Here is a 25,895-nt window from a genome sequence, read left to right on the forward strand (position 1 = left end):
CTGTGGTCTGATGAGACCAAGATAAATGTATTTGGTTCAGATGGAGTCAAGCGTGTGTGGTGGCAAACAGGTGAGGAGTACAAAGACAAGTGTGTCTTGCCTACAGTGGTGGTGGGAGTGTCATGGTTTGGGGCTGCATGAGTGCTGCTGGCACTGGGCAGCTACAGTTCATTGAGGGAACCATGAATGCCAACATGTACTGTGACATACTGAAGCAGAGCATGATCCCCTCCCTTTGGAGACTGGGATGTAGAGCAGTATTCCAACATGATAATGACCCCAAACACACCTCCAAGACGACCACTGCCTTGCTAAAGAAGCTGAGGGTAAAGGTGATGGACTGGTCAAGCATGTCTCCAGACCTAAACCCTATTGAGTATCTGTGGGGGATCCTCAAATGGAAGGTGGAGGAGCACAAGGTCTCTAACATCCACCAGCTCCGTGATGTTGTCATGGAAGAGTGGAAGAGGACTCCAGTGGCAACCTGTGAAGCTCTGGTGAACTCCATGCCAAGAGGGTTAAGGCAATGCTGGAAAATAATGTTAGCCACACAAAATATTGACACTTTGGGCCCAATTTGGACATTTTCTCTAAAGGTGTGTACTCACTTTTTTGCCAGCGGTTTAGACATTAAAGGTGTGCTGAGTTATTTTGAAGTGACAGCACATTTACACTGTTATACAAGCTGTACACTCATTACTTTACATTGTAGCAAAGTGTAATTTCTTCAGTGTTGTCACATGAAAAGATACAAAAATGTGAGGGGTGTATTCACTTTTGCGAGATACTGTATGTCAACTGCAGCCCTGCAGGGGAGGGTTTGAAAATCGGGCACTTGAGTACTTTTTCTAAAGTAGGTATCACAAAATACTAGCAAATTGTCTCTTCCCCCAGAACATCATCTGTTTTACTACTGGCCCATCAATGCACTGCATTGATCAATAGTGAGACTTAAAAGCATAAGTGGGGTGGGGCCAACGCCACTGACCAGAATGCTTCAACTGCAATTGAATTACAGAGTAAACCTGATTTCGGGGGTCCTGAGCTTCCCTAAATAGGAGCGGCGGCAGTATATCTGCCCAGTAGAGTCACTTTATTTTTTTTCATAGATTTTCAGGAAATGGCAACATTTAAATTACAGATATCCACAGTTTTAATTATTAAAGGCATAAATAAGAATATTTCCATATAGAGAAGTATGTAAACTTCCTTTGTTATGTAAATAAGCAATCCTCTTCTCGTTGTGGCAATCCTAGCAACATATTCCCAGGCGGTTTTGTATTGCTTTTCTCGGGATCAAAGTTGCAGAGAATGAGGAGAGGCTGAATATGATGGACACAAGTCTTTTTTTTCCCATTAACTGCATAACCATATGGTGCATGCATATTTATTATATGTATATATCAAACTTATACAACAATACTTTGTATTAGCCTCTGCATACCTGTATTATGAGAATACACATTCCGATTGTACCGAGAACATGCTTATTGTCATCAAACCAATTTTTCACTTTCTCATAACAACCCTAAAGAAAAAAAAGTAACAAAAAAATGTATTAAAAAAAAAATTCTGAAAGTTCTCTTAAGTTTAAAAATGTTAAGCCGACTTTTAACATTTACAGACATTATTAAGGTAAATATCACCAGAAAGGTTTCAGAATTTAAAATACCAATCCAACAAAAATGGAAATTTCAATTCTTGGTAGACGCTGGAAAGTTACACCACCCAACAGTTAATAATATTTCTTGTGTATCAGTGAGATCGCTGCACTATGTTTAGGGAGTTTGCACACCTGCTGTGCTCATCATAGGGGGTTGTCACTCTTTTCTAGGTTTTTATTTATTTTATATTATGGAAACTGTAACAAGAGGAGCCAAGACACCCTAATGCATTTAAATAAATGAATGCAGGAAGGAACAACTGTCACAGGGACCTAATACGATTTTCAGGCCTCATTGGACCGTGATGAGAACATAACCTTACGAATGCAGATGAAAAGCTTGATAATCCCTAATGTGTGAATCAGACTCACCGTTCTCCACACTAAGCCTGTAGAGTTGTGACCACAGTCCTGGGAATTCTCCATACAGCATCGATCAGGAACTGTGTTCTCTCCCAATACTGGGTACCAATCTGTGTAATCTATCACCCCGCAGCAATGCATCTGTTAAAAACAGAAATGTCATCATAAACATGTCAATAAAAATGTATCCATTAGTTTGTACCATATCAAAGCATGTTATGCAAAACATTTGCAGTGACAGAAGTCTTTCTCTGCTGTTAGGCTTTAAAGGTTATTGGATTCAGTGACTGCAAAGTGGTGGATTCACCCAATGACTTTTTACACTTAGGTTCTCAGCTACACTCACCACAGCTACTATAAGTGCTCATGCAGATGTTTATTTTCCTCCTGTGATTAAATTGATTTTAACAAGCTCTTTTTACACAAGTCTTCTTTATGTTTCAATATGTTTATTGAAGGTTTTCAATACAATACAAACAAAAGTCTCATCAATGCGGCTAAGTATTACATCTAGCACAATGCACCACAAGTCTTCTTTAAAGAAGTGTAATGCCGCGTACACACGGGCGGATTGTATGGCGTACTTAGTCCGTCGAAACACATTTCAGCGGACAATCCGCTCGTGTGTGGGCTTCAGCTGACTTTTTCAGCGTGCAGTCCGGAGTACTAAGTATTTCGTTTTTTTCGAAATTCTGTCCGTCGTACTTTGGTTTCAGCGGACAATACGGTCGTCAGTATGCTAGTTCGACGGACTAAGAATGGCGCATGCCCAGAAAGGATTTATACGGCGGAAGGGTGCTTTGCTGTGTCTTGGACTTCCTATTTCTAGTCCCGTCGTACGTGCTGTACACGTCATCGCGCAAGCTTTCGACGGACTGTTTGTGCATCCGTGTGTGGTCAAGTCCGTTCAGTGGAAAGTACGACGGACTGTCCGTCGGATTGTATGACGGACTAAGTACGCCATACAATCTGCTCGTGTGTACGCGGCATTAGGTTTACTTTACTGTTCTAGTGTGGATCACCATTTTGCAGCTAGCTATGACCTCCTTTGTATTACTTTGCAGGTCCTATTAAAGTGGAACTAAAGTTGGTTTAGTAAAAATTGTGACAGGCAGGCTTTTTTTATGACAGAATAGACTGCTGATGTCTCTTCAGCACTCTTTTTCTGTAAATGTTCAGCTCAGTGTATATTCTCAGCATGATCACATTCGCATGCATGGGAGTTACGCTAACTAGCCCAGCCAATTAAAGTTGAAGACTCCAAACCTGGAAGAAGATCAGGAGATGGTGAAAGCAATGGAGGGGAGGGCTGACTGCAGGGCTGGAGGGGATCACTTTGCTAGGGCAAGTCTGCTATAATGTGATAAGATGCTGTGCATACTAGTACATTATAGCAATAGGTTGATCGGACCCAAAATTATTAATTTGGTCTGGGAATTTATTTCTGAGATCTCAATTGGGCTTCAAATGCCCACAATCATGATGAAAACAGCCACAAACGGAGGCAGAAAATATTATAGTAAGAAATGTATATTTTTGCTAAATCGATCATGATCATTGTATACTCGTTTTTGTATTTCATTAGTAATAATACTAGGATCAATTAAAAAATAATAATTTACCGGAACTCCGCTTTAAGTACATTCTTATGGCAATAAAAATCAAAATCAAGCCAAAAGCAACATTTGCTGAGTTTCGCGTACAAGGGCATGCAGCTAAATAGGACAATAATAAAGACGCAACAAGATTACAGCAAAAAAACACGGCATTTGTGTAGATGGATTTTAAAAGCCTGGTTGGGGCCCTCCAACACTGAGCCACCTAATTGCCTAAGACAGTAAAAGGAATCTAAATAACACAAGTTCCTGTTCAGCAAAAAAGGTACACAGAATGACCAAAGCTTTTAGGGTTATATAACTCCTACAAGCAGCAAGTAGGATGCTACTCTAAAAGGGCTAAAGGAGCTTGGACTGTCTCCTAAATGGGTGCAAACATGAGCTCTTAAGCTAGCCATACATTTAGAGCCCACAGACTAAACAAGAAAAAAGCGATGCATTCTTTCATCCATGCCAAACAGTATGGAAGAATCTTCGGCTCATCCCTACTGAACAGTGACTGCATTTGATAAGACACCTTCACTGTTGGGCTGAGAATTTTCCACCTGGCTCAGTTGAGTTTTGATGAGCCGGATGGTTTCAATAGGGCCTCTCATGGCTCAAATTTCAGACGATTCAGCAGGATTGTCCTTAATCGAGCTTTGTATGGATAGCTGTAGCTTTTGATAAATCTCTATAGCAAACTTTTAAGAGTTTCCCTGCCTCTCTAATATCTATCTATCTGTGATTATGTATGCTATTGTTCATGTATATGGGGTATGGATAAACTCGAAAGCATGATTACTCAAGGAAGCTCTGGACACAAGTGTTTGCCTATACACTGGGATTGCTTTAGAGGAACTTTTGTTACATCAAAGTACATTGTATTTTAAAGAGTCTTCTGATTATATATTCTATAGGTCTCTAACGCTGACAAAAAGTAGAAAAATGTGACAGGAGGAGCTTATACAGATGGTGGGTGTGGCAAGCACGGCTCAGCATTCTACAGAAGTGGCTAGATAGATGGTGACATGGAAATTTATAGATAGGCAACTCCTATCCTCATATTGATTAGTAGTTCCAAATAATTAATAACTACTGTAGTAGGGGACAGTTATTTGGAAAGATGCGGAGTGTATCTTTTGTGTCTGTTCCCTACTGCAGTAGTTATTAATAATTTGGAACCACCATGTCAGTGGTTTTGTAACATAGTCACATTTTCAACCTCGGAATAGAAACATTTATTTAGCAAACTCAGGTTTTTGTCTACAAAACCCAGGAAAATGTTACTTTGAAATATGCGCATTCATCCTGTTGTTATTGTTCCCGTTACACATTCAGCGTTAAGATTTTTCTTTTGTTTTTAATTTGAAAGGAAATCAGAAATTCAACTCTATATCTGTGCGGCAATATCCACAAATCTTATTTCTAATCAACACTGCATTTTCCACATTTCTCACAGTGCCGTGCATCAGACATGTATGGAAAAGAAAAGAAACCCACTTCAGCCTGAATAATGTTCCATGCGTTCTTCAGCCCGACATTATTCTCCGTATTGTAAAGCAATAAACCGTCTTTCAAATCCTGCTTTGCATTCTCATTGACCTAGAAGGGGAGAAAAGAAAAAAAAAAAGACTATACAAATGAACAGAGAAATGAAAACACAGAAAACTCATTTGTTTATTCAATTTAATTCCTAAGAGCTGAACCGAGAATAATTTTGAGCAAGAGATAAAAGAAATAAATAGATATGAAATGAGAGATAGGTGTAGCAGAGGAAGTAAAACCCCAACAGGGGCATGACCTCCTTTCTAGAGGTTTCCAGCTACATTTCCTACCATAGGCATAGCTCACTAGTACTGGAATAGCACTATAAAACTGCTCAGGCAAATAAAGCACAGTGGCCCATATTTGAGAATGTCATACCTCTAATGGCTATGAGTACTTGGATTTGTTTAAAATAGAGCTAAAACTTCAAATTAAAAAAAATGTATCCGCTGCAACACTTGCACTGTGCTGCACTGCTCTTAGATTCAGAGTAGAATTGCCACCCCCATGTGGGTTTATGTGTTTTTACAAATGAAAATGTTGCCAAGGGCATGGCTATCATCATTGTCACTACTAACTCAAAAGCCTGTAGCTTACCAATCAGCATCTGGCCATACCTAGTCCTGCCCACTGCTTTCTGGATTGATGCCACTGCCCCTGTTGCTCAAATCCTCCCACAGTGAGCTGCAGTGTCTGGGAGGGGGCACATGTGAGACTTGTTTGTAACTGGATTTGGGACTTGTTTAGACTTGGCTAGTCATACAGGCACCTTTAGTTGTACTTAAAGTGAATGTGCATTTTGCCTTTGACCCACCATTTGCCCAATGGTAGAAGAAGTAAAAGTTTGTGTTAGGCTGATCTAGCTGGAGATTTCACTTGGCTAAGTACTCATCCCCTGTGCTCATGAGAAAGTGCCTAGACCTGGTGATTCAGGCACCCAGCATTCACTCTAGTGGTTAAGCAAAGAATAAGTGAAAGGAAAGCTAGTATATTCGGGTTTGGGGAGGGGGGGACAAGCTAACTATTCCAGACCCCTCTGTTATTTTTTAGATGAACATCCTATTGTTCTTTTATACCAGGGATATGTAATTAGTGGACCGCCAGCTGTTGCAAAACTACAAGTCCCATCATGCCTCTGCCTCTGGTTGTCGTGCTTGTGGCAGTCAGAGTCTTGCTATGCCTCATGGGACTTATAGTTCTGCAACAGCTGGAGGTCCGCTAATTGCATATCTCTGTTTTATACCTACATTCAACTGCAGTTCTATTCAGTAACATATGCCTCCCCCTCCCCCCAAAAATGAAAGTGTATTTTTAACCAAAATGTTTTTTCCTAGTTTTTGATTGAGTACTGAAGGATTAAACCCCTGTTGGATTTTTATGATTGTCTGTGTCCCACTGGGGAATTTTCCCTTCACTTCCTGTCATTGAGACAGGAGAGGAAGTAAGTTAAAATTTTGCCAAAGAAAGGGGAAACTATATTTTATACAGTTGTTGAAAGGAACAGGTGTCACCATTGGAAGAGTTCCACTCACTTCCTGTTCTGGTATTAGCTGTAAAACAATTGTAACAAATGGACTGTTATTTGATGTCTTATCCGTTTGCCCTCTACTATGGAACTTTGTAAGATAGATTTTTATTGAATTAAACAAGAAATACTTTAATATGCGGGCTCTTTCACCTTATGCCCATGTCTGAAAACACCCCAGGAAGGATCACACCCAGGAACTGGCGTTTTCATCACCCCGCTCAAAATACTAAGCTTGTCTGACCCGCAATACAGTACTGCTTGAGGGTCCATTGGATTTGATGAGTTCAACCATAAAGGGGGGGGGGATCCTGTGTTCACCTGTTTACAGCACCATATGTTTTTTTAGCACAGCAGCACTTGAGGAAGGAACTTGTGAAAGAAACTTTCCAATTGGAAGCTTACATATGCTTATTTGCACGTTATTGTTGAACTTTCGCTGACTACATGCTTGATATTAATTTGCATTTTTTTATTAATTTTGCACTTATCTTGTATGCACAGCCCTTGTACTTTATTATACTTATTTAGGCATGTCTGCACTGTGGTATTTATACCCTTTTTTCCCACCACTGATCTATAGGCTGCCAGGCTACCTTTGATCTGTCACATTTAGGTCCAGAAAAAACAAAAAGGACACAGCCTGGAACTAGACCTGGGAGGAATCAGAGATAGGTGGCTGTAAATGGACACAAGTCAATTTACATCTGTCTGTATGGAGCTTCTGATCAAGTCCTCCTGAAAAACTGACAGGCAGACCTAATCGGAAAGCCCATACATTCCTGCCAGCTTACGCCCCATCGAATACCAGAAGATATATTATGTATAATAGGGATTCCAGTGATGCCAGGATTGATTCAGTGAGTCATTCCTACACATGAAGAAGCCAATACAGAAACAAAATCTGTCATTGTGCCAGGAATCAAAGATCTGCTAATTTTCATTTTACTATCCCTGCCAAAGCCAGAAAGCAAACACAAAACAATCATTCAAAATCATATTTACAAATTAACTTCTTCATTGCAGTTTATACTGATATTACAATTTAGATGTGAGTTCTCCTTGAGAAAAGTACTTCTGCAAATATTCCACATAAATTGGGTATTGTAGGTTGAGAATAAAATGGGGTGAATGGAACAAGATTTTAATGGAAACATAAGACATCTCTACTCTTCAATTGCCAGGATGCTAGTCTCCATTTAGTCTAAAAGAGAAAGGGCAAGAATAAATATATAAGATTTGCCTTGACTTGTGATTAAAAGTGGAAGCTCCAAGTCTGTCATTTCCATCTATGCTTTGCTACCTAAAACCCAATCCTGGGATACCTCAGGCTGCAATGTTCATGTTCAATATGGAGTTGTCGCTTGCAGTAATTCTCCTCTGCCATAATATATCCTCAGATTTCAGGGTTGAATAAGGCTCTGTTTTATTCAACCCAAAAGAGGGCATCACCAAGGCACCCTACATTAAATGTGTAATGGTGCAGGGAGCAGTGCTGACATAAACCTCTCAATACCACGCTTTGCACCAAAAAGGAACAATTCAGAAAAAAGGCAAAAAAGGAGAAGGACCCGGTTACATCACATAACCTGTCTAGCAAATTTGTAAAAAGGAAGTATAAAAAAAAATAGCAAAATATACTTAATTTAGAACATGGCTTTCAACGCCTGCTAGAGAGGTAGGTGATGTCACCGTACCTCACAGTCATATATCAGGACATCTTGGTTCTTAAAATGTGAGAATTGGCAGATCTGAGTTCGATTTTGACATCTAGCTCTTTCTCCATGCAGTGCTGAAACACAGTGACATGACCCGCACCTCCAAAAAGTGTCAGAAGTTGGGTTCCAATACTTGCATTTTTACTTTTTTTTTTCAAAAAATGCTGCATTTTTTGCAACTTTTTAGGTACTTTTTTCACTGGTGGTACGGGACTGTTAACTAAGCACACCTTCCATTTTGATGGAAGGTCAGCTTTAAGAGATAGGGATCCTGGGTGATACGGGGCACATAAATCTCTAAGTTGTACTTCTTTGGCTAATAAATGTAGACCCAGATAACATTATGCCATTATCCTAATGAGTTCAAAATTCTACAGCATGGAAGAAATTCCAGACATAGAGACCTCATTTTTCCTAACCTTTCACATTTTTCCTAACCTTTTTCAAAGAAGATTTCTTACTACCAACACAGTGTCTGCCTCTGACAAAGCTTCATTATCCATTAGGTGACAGCTTAATAAACTCAACTTGAGTTTTTTTCCTCTACTGCAAAATATAATGTCATCCTCATTAAGGAAGGTGACATCGACTGGAAATAAAAGATATAAATTTCCACCTGAAAACCATAAGTCACTTTGACCTCTGTGCCAGGATTTATATTCTGTAATAGAGTGTTGAGGGTAAATAAATAAATTAAAAATGACATTCGTGATTTATGGTTAGCAGGAGAGCAAAGGACATCAACATTTATAGGGAGCAGTAGTTTATATCTGAGTGCATTTTCAAAATTATGATAACCATAGATTAAAAAAAAAAAACTATTAAATGGAAATTGCAATTTACACTAAATTGTTTCCCCAACAATAAAACAAAAAAAAGAATAATCGCTTTGAAATGCATATGTTAATAGAGCTGACCCCCAGGCGGATATAGAAGACAGAAATGAATGCAGCGCTGCAATGCATCATTTATTGTATTTTTTAATACAAGCGGTTTAAGTACCTGAATTTGACCTGGCACTAGCCTCTTACAATTTTCTGTATGTCAGAGTTCAGACAGGGGAAGGTGCCAATCAACTGTTCTGCAGTGTTTATGTGCTAACAAGGAAAATGCTGATAGAAGAAGAGAGCAGGAGGATTAGACTATCAAGTTGCTGCTTCTCCTTTCACTGTCCAGTCCCAGGCTAGCAGAGGGAAAATACCTGTTACACAATTGTAGTAGAGAAAAATGAGATTTTTTTACCCTGTCAAACAGGGCTGTGTTGTATGGCAGAGCTGTGTAAACCTTAGAAAAACATGAACGGAAATAGAAATCCTTTTTTGCTTTTGTCAAATGAAGCTATAAGAAAATATAAGCTGAAATGCACATTGGCACTACACACTGCTTCCTCTGTCATAGCTGGCCATAAAATCTCCAACTCGGGCCAGATGCTAGGGGGAGCATTGACATTACTCTATATATTATGTGGCATGACCACTGCATGCTAGACCACGGCACTGTCACATGGAGGGAGGTCTCATGCACTCCAATACCAATAGAGGTTGCAATACAAGGAAGTGGTGAGGCAGTGCTGTCAAGGTGAATATCAGTGGGTTGGGGGCCCTTTCGAAAAGCACTGTCACTTTGCCCTGAATGGACAATCCTTTCTATTTAACTGACCTGCTGTAAGTATAGACATGCGTAATTCTGATACTTGTCTGTTACTCCTTTATCACATGCATGGTTTAGTCTAAAGCCAGACAACTTTTGAAGAAGACCAGCAATGGTAGCCGCAATACTTCTCTAACAGCAGATAAACTTTAATCACTGGGTGCTCAAGAAAGGAATGATAAACTAGAAAAAACATTTTACAATCAATAAGTGTTATCAGGTTTTAAAATCACAAGAAAAGCTAGGGGCACGAACTGAACATTTAAATAAGTCGACAAAGTCAAATACATGGGCCATGAGCACAAGGGGACTTTTCAAGGATAGCTTTTTAAAACATCCGCTTGTTTAAAAGAGGTCATCAGTTCATCCAAAATGGTTTGTTAGCTGCATTTCTTCCCCGCTAATGCTCTCGACAGCAGCCTAGTCAAAGAAGTACTTCTCAATTAATGGTCAGTGGAGCGTACTTAATGCAAGGTCTGTGAACCGAGCGCGCCTGATGAAAAGCCAATTGAGCATCGCTCACAACTTGTGGACAATAAACATCTGGATTTTATGAAGCTCCTCTACTCAGGATATTATACTTTTAGAATCCTTATTATACACCCAGGAAATTTTTTAGGTGGGGTTAATTAATGGGTAATTGGTAAGTTAGTGATGACTACAAAGATGATTAGTAATTTTAGCTGGTAATATTGAAGCAGTGGCAAACAAGACTTTGTAGCAAAGTTATTTGACTGACCTTCAAGGTGTTGCTTACTGCATAAATTGGAACTAGCGTCTGCGGGACATTAAGGGTCAGCTCTGCTTCTTCCCCAGGGCCCAATTATATAGTATCTGTATTAAATCCTAGTTTCGGTGATTTTTATTTTGAGATAGGCAGCCCAGCTTAATCAAAAAATTTAAAATTCAGCTCTAGCTACAATTATCCGTTTCTCTTCAATGTTGTCCCCCGAAGACTAACCTTTCAAGGTCTAAGAAGCCCTGGGCATCATGGACCCACACCTCATGTCCTTATGCACTCCGTACTCACAGTATAACACTGTAGAGAGTCCAATTGATGTGTATAAGTCACGTCTTCACCTGGAAACTTAAACAGGGACCCTTGAAGGCTAATCTTGTTAAAAAAGTGACAAAGTTTAGATCAAGTTCCAACTTAGGTATGCTTCTGCTTTATTAAAAATTGATATATTTGTATATATATATAATGAAAAAATGTATATATTTTCACATTGTGTATGTTTGATATTTAAGCACTCCCACATTTAAGCTGGGAGGGGGAGTGGGAAGGGCTTTGCACATATAATGCAAATTAAGAGGCTCATATTAATGTAGACCTTTCCAGCCACATACACTTACTTTGCGTTTGCTCACCCATGGCTTGTTTTGCTGCTGGGAGTGAAAGGAAATCCATGTGTTAACTACAAGTCATTGGAGTTGTAGCTTACATTGGGATATGGACTCCCTGTGTGTTAGCCTTAATTGGTCCAGAGTTGTCACATTAAGCAAGTAATATATTCCTCCATACCCAGATGTGCTGGATATTTAGGTTCCTGGCACTGAACTAATCAATGGGGTAGCAAGAAAAGTATATACTGCAGAGGACTGACATTAAAACAAACCCTTTGCTTTACCTTTACACCGCACAGGTTTGCTTTTAGCTCTTACAAAAGAGCTTAGGAAAATGGCTTTCTACTCAAGGCTCCAGTGGGTAAATGGGGCAGCAGGGGAGCATGGGGAAGGTAAGTATCAATAGCAGAGAATTTAGGATATAAAGAGAACCTATTACTTTGTCCTATAATCAAAAAAGTGACAGATTCACTATAAAATAGAACAGGTACAATGTGATTCATCGCATTTTGTCAATAACAGCTTAATCAGGGGCCTGTGCCCCGATCACATCATTAATGACGAAATGTGTTGGGCAGAGTCCCGAAGCAAGCTTAGTGTGTGATGGCTTGGAGGGTTGTAGCTGCTGGCTGGTGGTTGATATTGTGGCCAGACACACATAAACAGTAATGTGTGGATTTATGCTTTGATCTATGTGTTTGTTTAACCTCTTGTCAACTGCCTGCCAGAATGGCTCCCCTGCGCGAATCGCCATAGCCATATGGCGGTCGCTTTAGGGGTATAGGGGGTGCGTGCGCGTCGCGTCACTGAGGAGCCAATGCGCGTGCCCGGCGGCTGTGAAGATCGCTCCTGACAGAGCCAAAACGGGGATGTGTGTGTGTAAACACACACATATCCCCATTCTGGCAGGGGAGAGGAGACAGATTGTGTGTTCCTAGTATACAGGAAGAACAATCGGTTTCCTCCCCCAGGCAGTCCCATCCTCCTACAGTTAGAACACACTGAGGGAACACATTTAACCCCTTGATCGCCCCCAAGTGTTAACTCCTTCCCTGCCAGTAACATTTATACAGTAATCAGTGGCTATTTTTAGCTCTGATCTCTGTATGAATGTCAATGGTCCCAAAAAAGCGTAAAAAGTATCCAATCTGTCCGCCGCAATGTCCCAAAAATCGCTGATCGGCACCATTACTAGTAAAAAAAATTTGTTTTAAATGCCATAAATCTATCCCCTATTTTGTAGACGCTATAACTTTTGCGCAAACCAATCAATATACGCTTATTGCTAATTTTTTTTACCAAAAATATGTAGAAGAATATATATCAGCCTAAACTGAGGAAGAAATTCGTTTTTTTTTTTAAATGGGGATATTTATTATAGCAAAAAGTAAAAAATATTGTATTTTTTTCAAAATTTATGGTCTTTTCTTGCTTATAGCGCCAAAAAATAAAAAACACAGAGGTGATCAAATACCACCAAAAGAAATCTCTATTTGTGGGAAAAAGGACATAAATTTTGTTTGGGTACAGTGTCGCACGACCGCGCAATTGTGAGTTAAAGCGGCACAGTGCCGTATCGCAAAAAATGGCCACGGTCAGGAAGGGGGTAAATTCTTCCAGGGCTGAAGTAGTTAACACACAGTTTGTAAGTGTAGTTATTACTTAATATGAATCAATTAAAATGTCTAGCGGTGAGCACTATATCCTGTTCTCCTAGTGCCTTACGGTTTGGCATAAATGAGTGAGGCTGAGTCTAACAAGCCACCCGCTGTTTGATCCTGGGACCAGGAGGTTTATTCTGAAAAGCCTGTTTCGGTGAGGGACAAGCTCCATAGTGAGGTGTTTGATGCTGACTCCATCTTCCTGGCTCTGCACTGCCATTGGATTTAAGGAGATATATATGCTTTGATGTTTATGGTGAAACAATAGAGGTGTGCGGACACCTGAGAGGGGTCAATGGAGGTCTCACGAGGAGATTATGCATTGTTATATTATCTCATAAGAGTTTGGACTGTTTTTTTTTTTTTTTGCTTTTTCTTTAAAAATTTGCACTGAACACTCTTTTTCATTAACATATTTATATTGTAACACTGTCAAATGAGTGATTGTTCATTTAATTGTTTTGTTCATGATGCTAGTAAACACTTAGCACATCACTTTTTTTTTTACACGTTTGAAGTGACTCATCATCACTGCTTGTATTTGCAGCTTACACATTTTTTTTTCTGATCTGCGAGCAAACGTATTTACACATAAGCTTCAGAAGATCAGAAACTGCGATAAAATTATTTAACCGGTTCCCGACCAGCGCACGACGATGTACGTCGACAGAATGGCACGGGCAAGCATATTGGCGTACAGGTACGTCCAATCTTCAATGCCCCCCTGCCATCGGGAGCGCGCTGGTCGGGATCCCCGTGAGTCCGGTCGTGGGACCCGCGGACTCGATCACTGCGGGTATACCCGCGATCATCTCACGGGATGGCTGAATGGAGGAAATGCCGTGTAAACAGCATTTCTCCATTCTGCCTAGCAACTAGTGACGCTGATCTCTGCTCCATGTGATTGGAGCAGAGATCAGTGTTCACTAAATGAAAGCCCAACCCCCCACAGTTAGTAACATGCCCCTAGGAACACTTAACCCCTACACTGCCACCCACTGGTTAACCCCTTCACTGCCAGTGTCATTTACACAGGAATCACTGCATTTATATAGCAGTGATTACTGTATAAATGACAATGGTCCCAAAAATGTGTCAAAAATGTCCGATGGGTCCCCCACAATGTCGCAGTCACAATAAAAATCGCTGATCGCCGCCATTACTAGTAAAAAAAAAATAAAAAATTATTAATAAAAATGCTATAAAACTATCCGTATTTTGTAAACGCTATAACTTTTGCGCAAACCAATCAATAATCGCTTATTGCGATTTTTTTTACCAAAAATATGTAGAAGAATACGTATCGGCCTAAACTGAGGGAAAAAAAAGTTTTTTTATATATTTTTGGGGGATATTTATTATAACAAAAAGTAAAAAATAATGCATTTTTTTCAAAATTGTCGCTCTATTTTTGTTTATAGCGCAAAAAATAAAAACCGCAGGGGTGATCAATTACCACCAAAAAAAAAGCTCTATTTGTGGGAAAAAAAGGACGTCAATTTTGTTTGGGAGCCATGTCGCACGACCGCGCAATTGTCAGTTAAAACGACGCAGTGCCGAATCGCAAAAAGTGGTCTGGTCTTTGACCAGCAAAATGGTCCGGTCTGTAAGTGGTTAAAGTGACACTAAACCCAGCGCTCGGCATTCACTATATCTGGCCTCCCACAGTACACAAAGCATGGGAATGCAGTTATTTTAGTAAATATAAACTGCTTTACCTTTTCTCACCAGCAGTATATAGCTGTCTTATAATGTCTATCAGTGTCTGGTTAAAGCTTGTAGGGGGAGTTCATTCTACTTTGACTGTGTCATGAGGCTGCAGGATCCCTGACCCCCTGTCTGGACAGTGCTGATTGGCCCTATGCTGGTCACATGCACCCTCCCTAGCAATACACACCAAACTGAGCATGTGCAGGGTGCCTTCAAGGCTCTGTACTATCAGTAGATGGATTGGGGACAGTAGACGAAGGGGAAGATCAGAGAAGACTGGATCAAACAACCTTTTTAAACAATGCAGAGGAATAACCCCTTATGTTCCACAGTGAGTATAACAAGCATACGTCACTGCATGTACAGACTGATTTCACTGTTGTGCGTTTAGTAACACTTTGAGGGGCCTAGTTCTAAAGCATTAAACTTGACTTTCACCAAACATTCACCAAGGTGAATCAATCACTGTCTTCTAAAACACATGCACCAGGAAGATTCACTTACAGGCAGGGGTGGACTGACAACTCATGGGGCCCCCGGGCAATAGGAGATTATGGGGCCCCCAGGCAATCTGAGATTATGTAGCCACACAGTATACACACACAACGTATACAATCACACAGTATACACATACATGTACACACAATATACACAGACATGTTTCTATTGGCTGAGAAGGTACTGGAGAGGTGGGGCAGCTATAATCTTGGGATGTTTAGACCAAAAGGATGTCGGTAAGGGACATTTCAGAGACAGATGTAAAAAAACAGATTTTTACATACTGTCCCTGGTTTTACTGAGGCTGGCAACCCTGATGGGGCCTCCTAGTGGCTCGGGGGCCCTCGGGCAGTGCCCAAGTGGCCCAATGGTCAGTCCGCCCCTGCCTGCAGGGAATGTTTGGTGACTGATAGGGGTTAATTTACTAAAGAAAATAGTAGTTGCCCTCTACAAGTGCAGTTGCTCCAGAGCTTAGTAAATTACGTAAAGCTTCTTTTTGCAAAGAGTACCCAATCACGTGCAAGGAAAGCTTCTGCTCATTTACTAAGCTCTGCAACTCAACTTTGCAAATTGCACAGCCTTTAGTAAATCAACCCCTCAGAGTCACTGCTTTATAAATATACTCTATTTCATGTTCAAATTACAGCAATAATCTAATAGCAAGCTATTGCAGTCGGAAAATCCTAATTTTTCTCTGCACTGTCGTAGGGTGTTTACAGTCAGCAGGTAATAACAAATGATACGGCTGAATTTGAGCATCGCTTGCAATTATGGGGCTGTTTGTGAACTCCTAGAGGGCGATAAGCGCTTCAGGCAGTCAGAGGTTCTCATTAAAGCAAAAGTGGAAAATCTCTCTACCATTAGGCTGATCCTTTCTTCTGCTATAAAGAAGAGGAAAAGATCAAAGTATAACACATGCACTGCTGTCATCAGGCTCAGGCTACTCACGTGGGGCTGGGCAGATATCTTTCTGCCAGTCATTCCTAAACAGACATTTGCCCCTCTATGGCCATCATTACTGGACAAGCCCATAAGGCTCTGTTCACATCTAGGCGTTGCTATTTTACTGGCGTTTTTGCAGAGTTTTGTAGCGTTTTTGTACAGGCGTTTTCAAGGTTAAAAGGTCACCAATGTAAAAGCAGTAAACCTGTAATCTGCCAAAAACGAAGCTCATGTACTTTTTTGGGTGACGGGTGTTTTGCCTTAAGTGACAGAATGCTCAGATGTGAACAGGGGCCATTGAAATGAATGTCCTGTTAGGCGTTTTTAGAGCTGATGTTTAGAGCAGAAAAACGCCCAAAAATGCCTAGGTGTGAACAGGGCCTAAGCCACACGGTCGGATATTCCGACGGAAAATGTCCGATCGGACCGTGTTGTTGGATAATCCGACCATGTGTGGGCTCCACTGGACTGTTTCCATCGGAATATCCGACTGACAACGTTTTAGAGCTGGGCTATAAAATTTTCCGACAACATGATCCAATCGGACTTTGTCCGATCGTTTGTAGAGAATCCCGATCGGACAAAGCGCCACGCATGCTCAGATCAAATTACGAGACCAAAGCTATTGGCTACTAGCCTGACGTACTTTTTTTTTCCCGACAACTTTGTCCGACTGAGTGTATGCAACACCAGTTTCGGACAAAATCCGTTGGACAAAATCCGACGGATTTTGTTGTCGGAATGTCCGACCGTGTGTACAAGGGCTAAGAGCTCTAACTGGCTAACTAGAACAGAACCTCTCCCCAGCTAGACTTCTACCTATTCCGATCTGTAGTTACAGTTTAGGTATGGGCGCAGCTTCACTGCAGAACACAACTACTGTGCACATAACTGTTTTCTGGATATGTAAATAATAGGTAAAAACTGATATGATTAAAGAACATCTAAAAGCAAAGGTTTCAATTTTGGATAGAGTGGTGTAAGGGTTAGGACATCTGTTGGGTTTTTTTTTTTTCTGCCTGTTTCTGTGCTGGAGAGATTCACTGTCTTGATTTGTCCCCAATGGTAGACAGATGGCAAAATCGTGACAGCTTTTAACCATTCCCTTCTCTATCCAAAATAAAAAAACATTTTAGCTTTACTGTAAGTAAATAAATAATTTAGAATACACTGTACTAATGGCTAATAATTTCCTGTACTTAAAAGAAAAGGGCAATTTTAAAAGTTCAAAACTGAAAAATCCAAATATAAAACATTCATCACTCGAGTGACCTTAGGAACACTGAAAATAAGGCCACAACTAAATGAAAATGTTATTTCAAATATATATCTGTATGCCAATTTAAAACAGTTTATTAATATTATTTATTTATTTTTACTCATTATTCCAAAGACAGTTTTTTTTTTGTTAAACGTGACCAGCAGCAGAGGACCAGAAGCTCCTCCTGCTTATGATTCCCTGTAGAAAGGCTGGGAAATATCTGGGTCATGTGACAGCTATATATTGATTAGGAAAAATGCACTTAGATTTTTTTTTATTCAAATACTTACAGTGTCATCATTAGAGTTGCCACCTCATCCCTTAACCACTTTACGACCGCCGCATGCCATTGTACGTCATCACAATGTCATGTACAGGCACAAGCACGTACATGTACGCGCTTGCCTTCCAGCGGGTGGGGGGTCCAATCGGACCCCCTCCTGCTGAATGCGGCGGTCCGTTTCGCTTCAGGAGCGATCCGGGATGAGGGGATGGCCGTTGGTTTCTGGCCATCCCCTCTCGATCGGTCCTGGCGAATGAGAAGCTTCCTCCCACTGTGTATTGTATACACAGGCATGGAGGAAGTGATGTCATTCTCTTTGGGGCGGTCTTTTTGACCGGACTACGAGGAGAAGACTAAAAGTAAGTGTGCACCAACACTACACTGACATGTAGGCACACATAGGCACACAACCCCCCCCCCCCCGATCGCCCCTGATCCCCCCCCCCCCCCCCAGTCACAGTGTCACTGATTGCAGTGATCATTTATTTTCTGATCACTGCATTCAGTGTCAGTTGTAAAAGTAAAAGGTGTCAGGGCAGTTAGTGTTAAGTCCAGGGTAGCCCCCTACCACCCCCCAATAAATGTTTAACCCCCTGATTGCCCCTAGAGTTAACCCTTTCACCCCCTTTTGCCAGTGTCACTAAGCAATCGTTTTTCTGATCGCTGCATTAGTGTCGCTAGGTAGTTAGTTATTTTTTTAGGTTCACCGCCAGGTTTTTATAGCGCTAGGTACCCCGATATACTACCCAATAATGGTTTTAACCCCATGATTGCCCCTAGTTAACTCTTTCACCCCCTTTTGCCGGTGTCACTAAAGCGATAGTTTTTCTGATCGCTGCATTAGTGTCACTGGTGCCGCTAAGTAGCTAGTTATTTTTTTAGGTTCACCGCCAGGTTTTTATAGCGCTAGGTACCCCGATATACTACCCAATAATGGTTTTAACCCCCTGATTGCCCCTAGTTAACCCTTTCACCCCCTTTTGCCAGTGTCACTAAGCGATCATTTTTCTGATCGCTGCATTAGTGTCGCTAGTGTCGCTAGGCAGCTAGTTACTTTTTTTAGGTTCACCGCCAGGTTTTTATAGCGCTAGGTACCCCGATATACTACCCAATAATGGTTTTAACCCCCTGATTGCCCCTAGTTAACCCTTTCACCCCCTTTTGCCAGTGTCACTAAGCGATCATTTTTCTGATCGCTGCATAAGTGTCACTGGTGATGCTGGTTAGCCAGTTAGTTATTTAGGTTCCCCGTCAGGTTTTTATATAGCGCCAGGGACCCCGATATACTACCTAATAAAAATTTGAACCTCATCATTGCCCCTAGTTAACCCTTTCACCAGTGATCACCGTATAAGTGTTACGGATGACTCTGGTTAGTTAGTTTGCTTTTTATAGCATCAGGGCATCCACCATTTATTACCCAATAAAGGTTTAACCCCCTGATCACCCGGCGGGTGATATCAATTAGGTTTTAGGGTCAGGGTCTGCGTCGCCCCAGGCAGCGCTAGGTTAGTGCCAGTACCGCTAACACCCACGCGCAAAGCATACACCTCCCGTAGTGGTATAGAATCTGAACAGATCAATATCTGATCTGATCAGATCTATACTAGCGTCCCCAGCAGTTTAGGGTTCCAAAAAAATGCATTGTTAGTGGGATCAGCCCAGATACCTGCTAGCACCTGCGTTTTGCCCCTCCGCCTAGCCCACCCAAGTGCAGTATCGATCGATCACTGTCACTTACAAAACACTAAACACATAACTGCAGCGTTCGCAGAGTCAGGCCTGATCCCTGCGATCGCTAACAGTTTTTCTTGGTAGCATTTTATATTTAAATCCGGAAGGCAGTGTTTGGTTTTCGGGGTCTCGTATGTGGCTAGGCTCCCAAAAAGTCCCCCACATGTGGTATCCCCGTACTCGGGAGAAGCAGCAGAATTTATTTTGGGGTGTAATTTGACTTATGCCCATAGCATGTGTGAGCAATATATCATTTAGTGACAACTTTGTGCAAAAAAAAAAAAAATTGTAATATTCCTGCAACTTGTGGCAAAATATAAAATATTTCATGGACTCAACATGCCACTCAGTAAATAGCTTGGGGTGTCTACTTTCCAAAATGGGGTCATTTGGGGGGGTTTTGTGCTATTTTGGCATTTTATGGCCTTTGAAACTGTGATAGGTAGTGAGGAGTGAAATCAAAAATTTGCACCCTTAGAAACCCTGAAGGCAGTGATTGGTTTTCGGGGTGCCGTACGCAGCTAGACTCCCAAAAAGTCCCACATATGTGGTATCCCCGTACTCAGGAGAAGCAGCAGAATATATTTTGGGGTGCAATTCCACATATAACTATGGCATGTGTGAGCAATATATCATTTAGTGACAACTTTTTGTAAACGTTTTTTTTTTGTGTCATTATTCAATCACTTGGGACAAAAAAAAAAATTCAATGGGCTCAACATGCCCCTCAGCAATTTCCTTGGGGTGTTTACTTTCCAAAATGGGGTCATTTGGGGGTGTTTTGTGTTATTTTGGCATTTTATGGCCTTCGAAACTGTGATAGGTAGTGAGGAGTGAAATCAAAAATTTGTACCCTTAGAAATCCTGAAGGCAGTGATTGGATTTCGGGGTGCCGTACGTGGCTAGACTCCCAAAAAGTTCCACATATGTGGTATCCCCGTACTCAGGAGAAGCAGCAAAATATATTTTGGGGTGCAATTCCACATATAACTATGGCATGTGTGAGCAATATATCATTTAGTGACAACTTTTTGTAAACTTTTTTTTTTTTTGTGTGTCGTTATTCCATCACTTGGGACAAAAAAAAATATTCAATGGGCTCAACATGCCCCTCAGCAATTTCCTTGGGGTGTCTACTTTCCAAAATGGGGTCATTTGGGGGGGGGGGGTTTGTACTGCCCTGCCATTTTAGCACCTCAAGAATGAGATAGGCAGTCATAAATTAAAAGCTGTGTAAATTCCAGAAAATGTACTCTAGTTTGTAGACGCTATAACTTTTGCGCAAACCAATAAATATATGCGTATTGACATTTTTTTTACTAAAGACATGTGGCTGAATAAATTTTGCCCTAAATGTATGACTAAAATTGAGTTTATTCGATTTTTCTTATAACAAAAAGTAGAAAATATATTTTTTTCTCAAAATTTTCGGTCTTTTTCCATTTATATCGCAAAAAATAAAAATCGCAGAGGCTATCAAATACCATCAAAAGAAAGCTCTATTTGTGGGAAGAAAAGGACGCAAATTTAGTTTGGGTACAACATTGCATGACCGCACAATTACCAATTAAAGCAGTGCAGTGCGAAATTGTAAAAAGACCTCTGGTCCTTAGGCTGAAAATTGGTCCGGGGCTAAAGTGGTTAAAAACCGGACACGTAACTGATTAAGGTGGTAATTAAACTTACTTGGTGACTTGGTGTCTTATCTTCATTAAATTAGCCTCAGAACCTGTGTAAGTCATATGTGTTCGGGTTTAAAGGGATGAGGTGGCAACTCTGGTTATCATGCACATACAGAAATTGAATTGGCAATGTAAATTAAACAGTGTGTTTAGTATCACTTTAAAGGTATTGATTCTCAGAGAGATGACAATACTGACAGTATTCTCCCTGACATTGCCTCCATCTACTTATCTCTCTAGAAGGAAAGAGCCATTTTAGTTCAGGCACCATCCAGGGTCAGCATCTTCTGCCTGGACTTGAGATGCTCACTCAGAGCTTACATAATCATGTAAATTCTGGGCCTCTGTAATGTTTTACTATTATTACAAACGTCTGACATCCTGTCAGCAAGACTTTCTACAAAGCTACAATTTGGCAGTCTGATCACTGGGGGAAAGGAGTTTGAGGAACTGTTTCTTACTGCCTGCCAGCAGACCATTGACATCATCTTGGCCTAGGCAAGTCACTTGACAGGGCCTAAAAAAATAAAAACAAAGAAGGCCAAGTTTGTTTGAAAGTTATACTCATGGTGTATCTTGGAAAATGGCATGTATTTTTGTAGTGTAGACTTATTACTAAAAGATCTACTTTAGGAGAACATCCAACTGATTCAGCTGGCTACAGGTTACAACTTTATGTCTGTAAGCCCTTCCCGAGGCTGGCAGACATCCTTAGGACAAGCATTTTTGATTGGGTCACATTTTTCTTGCTCCTGGTCTCTTTTACATAGTTCATCCCAAACATGGATATTTATAGAATGTTCTTTTATAAGGAAAATTGTTAAGTGGCCAGATCCTGCTCGTAAAATTGACCACTATCTTAGGTTTGTAGCAACCTTTAGGATCTCATCTATAGAACTTGATCATCCACAAGGCAACCTGGGCAGAAGCCTATAGCGTAGTGGATGTTCAGGGGGGCGGGGGGGTCAGCTACCTCTTTCATTCTCCTGCTGTAGACCTGGGGACACCAAAATTGGTTATAGATGTGCACCTGTCCATCATTTCATAAATTTGGTCTCTGATGAGTCTATGCTAGTACAGACAATGCAAATATGGTGGCTTCTCTGCGTCTATTTCAATTCTTATTACTGTCACTCTAAAAGATAGGGAAGGGGATAAGCGGCTTCCTTGCCTAGGGGCCCATTCTGCTTTAATCTCTCTGTCTCCTCTCCACTGTATAGTAAAGGAACAAGATCCTAGTCACAGCTTCTGGGCACCAGTCCTCTGAGACAACACCTATACAATTTTCGAACACTGGAAAACAGAACTGATATTGCAGCAGTAAACTTTCATCTCCCTGTAGATTTAATAGAGTTTTAATTGGTCTAAATGGGACCCATTACTTTGTCCGTCATTACAAACTCCACTTTTGCTCAGAATCGCTGCCATAACTTTGAAGTTCTCCTACGGCATCATTAAGTCTCTCAAATCCTGTTAGATGCAACAGCAATTGCTTTTCCAAATAAGACATCCTTATAAACATCCTTCCACTTTGATATGCAAATGCCTTCTACATAAATGGAGGAATGCCGGTAACGATAAGAAAAGTGATTGTTCGTCAATAGTACTTGTTCCTTCCCCAGAAATATCTTAAAAGCAATAAGACAGCAGATAAAAAAGAAGCAATTTTGTTGTTCTTTTTTTTTTTTTTTCTAATTTAATATGCTCCCTTTGTTTTTAACAGCTACACAAACCTTCTGTCAGCTGAACTGCATTTAATCCTAACCTGAGATATAATTCTTAAATATCCCTTTAGGCTTAAAAGATTTTTCTAAAATGCATCATTAGTAAAAAGTATAAAGTCGATATTATATATATATATATATATATATATATATATATATATATATATATATATATATAGATTTATATTGTAAGGGGGTCAGGCAGCAGTGGTAAACATGCCCAAGACAGGGACACACAGGTGTAGTTCAAGTGTAATTGTACTGCACATTTATTCAGAAAATCAATAAACAAACACAATTCGATGCACTGGGGCTTTGTACAAGAAGCCCATAGCTTAAAACAAACAAAACATTTGTTCAAGCCCCTACCTAAACTTTTGTCTGCTGCTGACTAACAGAGTACTCCCAAATCAAATAGACAGGGCTCTAAGTACCTATCAGATCCTAACATAAGTATATATATATTTTTGAGGCCTGATACCTGGAGCCCAGAGACTTTGTAGAGTTTTAGGTGGGATAAGGCCTCTAGTTTAAGGTTTAATCAAAATTGGACCTTGAACTAGAGACTTTATCCCACCTAAAACTCTACAAACCCTCTGGAATCCAGGTATCAAGCTTTACAAAATATATATATATTTATTTATTATTTATATATATATTTATTTTAGGAGAATCTCTTTTAGGCCCACTGCTTGTGTTACAATCTGATCGTACAGTCTCTTTTAGATCTACCAACAAGTATGTAACGCAGAGGACTGCATAATTGGTTGGAAATTGATTAGATAGTTTAGGCATATTTCATAGTTTAGATAGAACTAAAGTTGATTGTACAGAGATTGTATGGTCAGATTATAATGTATGTATTGAGCCTTAAGGTGTTCCTTAAGAGCCGGTTCACACAGTGGCGACTCAGATCCGACTTCAGGTCGCCCCTAGTTGCCTCAGGTCGGACAACATGTAAAAATCAATGTAAGTGAATGAGAGCCGTCTTAATGCACACCACTGAAGTCGCTCCGACTTCAGAAAAGGTTCCTGTACTACTTCAATCCGACTTGTAGGCGACTGGTACCCATTGATTTCAATGGAGGTTGCCTCCAAGTCCGATCTCCGTCTATACGAGGCGACTCTGACAGAATTATCAGCTCTCAAGAGGGAACTCCACGCCAAATTTATTAAAAAAATGTGGCGTGGGTTCCCCCTCCGAGAGCATACCAGGTCTGGTATGGATTTTAAGGTTAACCCCCTACACCGAAAAACTGGCGTGGGGGTCCACCCCAGATCCATACCAGACCCTTATCCGAGCACGCTACCCAGCCGGCCAGGAAAGGGGGTGGGGACGGTACAATGTACCCCTACCCATTCACCTGTGAAAAAAATGTAAAAAAAAACACAACACACAAGGGGTAAAATAGTTTATTGCACAGCTCCGGGGGTCTTCTTCCGTCTTCGGGGGTCTTCTCACCAGACTCCTCCGCTATCTTCTGCTAGCTCTTTTACTAGCAGAGGAGCCCAGCATTCTTCTTCGCCGCCGCCGCCCTCTTCTTCCGACTTCGGGGGTCCCCCTCTTTTACAAGCGGTGGCCCGGTCTTCTGTCGCAGCTGCCGCTGTCTTCTGTTCTTCTCTTCTGGAGATGTTGCCACGTCGCTGTCTCCGCTCACTATGACAGAACACGCGGCGTGCAGTGACTTATATAGGGACATCGCCGGATGATGTCCCCACCCATTATGATATCACAGTCCCAGAGGATGCTGGGTGGCCCGGCAAGAAGAACCGAAGAGGGGGACAAGACCCTCGAAGTCGGAAGAAGAGGGCGGCGGCGAAGAAGAAAGCCGGGCTCCTCCGCTAGCAAAAGAGCTAGCAGGAGATAGCGGAGGAGTCCGGCGAGAAGACCCCCGAAGACAGAAGAAGACCCAGGCCGGTTTTTTTTTAAATTTGGCGTGGAGTTCCCCCTTGAGAGCTCATTCTCTGATTGGCCACGGCAAAAGTCGCCTGGCCTGGGGCGACTTAAATTTGTTTTGTAAGTCGCCACCAAGTTGTGTGCAAGTCGTGTTGAAGTCGTGTCCAAGTTGCCTCCAAAAGTCATGTTGAAAGTTGTGTTGCCCCTGTGTGAACCAACCCTAAAGTGTTACTAAAACCACAACCGTAAAATCAGTCTGTATATGCAGTAAAGCATGCTTGTTATACTCACTGTGGAACCTAGGGGGTTATTCCTCTGCATTGTGAAAAAAGGCTGTTTGATCCTGTATGCACAAATCCTCTACCCTTGCATTGTCTCCAAAATATGTCCAGATAAGACAGTTACTGGAGTCAGGCTGCACATACTCAGTTTGGTGTGTAATGCTAGAAAGTTTTTTTTTCTTGGGTGAGTGCATGGGATCAGCACTGTCTAGATAGATAATTCCGTGATGTATCCTCTTATATTACATATACAGTACTGTATGTAATGCACACAATTTTATGTGGGCTTTACTAAAAGCAAATAGACTGTGCACTTTGCAAGTGCAGTTACAATCATTTTCCCCAGAGCTTAGTAAATGTGGTGATGCTATACTTTGTAAAGAATACCCAATCAGGTGCAAGGAACATAAAAAGATAGCATTTTTACCTGCACATGATTGGATAATGGAAAACAGCAGAGTTTCACCACATTCATTAGCTCTGGGGAAAATGACTGCAAATGCACCTTCAAGGTGAACAGTCTATATGCCTATAGTAAATTCACCCCATTGCATGGCAAGAAATGTTGGATACTAAAAGCAGCTAGAGGCAAGGAACTTCCTATTTTATGTAGGAAGAATATGGCAGTTGTAGTTAAAAAAAATCCTAATAAGGGACTACCATTGTGAAAATTATATATATATATATATATATATATATATATATATATATATATATATATATATATATATATATATATATTATAATATAATATGCCTAATGACACTGACACTGATCAGCGCTCCCTGTAATCTGGAGCGCTGATCAGTGACG

The 25,895-nt window shown here is 40.9% G+C and overlaps 1 protein-coding gene across 7 annotated transcripts in view; it reads right to left on the reverse strand.

Annotated features, from left to right (window-relative positions):
* Positions 1–25,895, reverse strand: part of TSPAN9 (tetraspanin 9) — a 575,797-nt gene that overhangs the window by 19,084 nt on the left and 530,818 nt on the right. For all 7 annotated transcript variants that reach the window (XM_077468491.1, XM_077468492.1, XM_077468488.1 and 4 more), the window contains 3 exons: positions 5,125–5,226; positions 2,036–2,167; positions 1,445–1,528 (listed from right to left, as the gene is read on the reverse strand). In XM_077468491.1, coding sequence (XP_077324617.1) covers positions 1,445–1,528; positions 2,036–2,167; positions 5,125–5,226 — 318 coding nt within the window. The remainder of the gene's footprint in view (positions 1–1,444; positions 1,529–2,035; positions 2,168–5,124; positions 5,227–25,895) is intronic.

Source organism: Lithobates pipiens, unplaced genomic scaffold (genome assembly GCF_037356315.1).
Source record: "Lithobates pipiens isolate NorthernLeopardFrog02 unplaced genomic scaffold, aLitPip1_a1.2 Scaffold_8, whole genome shotgun sequence".
In the NCBI taxonomy this organism is placed as follows: domain Eukaryota; kingdom Metazoa; phylum Chordata; class Amphibia; order Anura; family Ranidae; genus Lithobates; species Lithobates pipiens.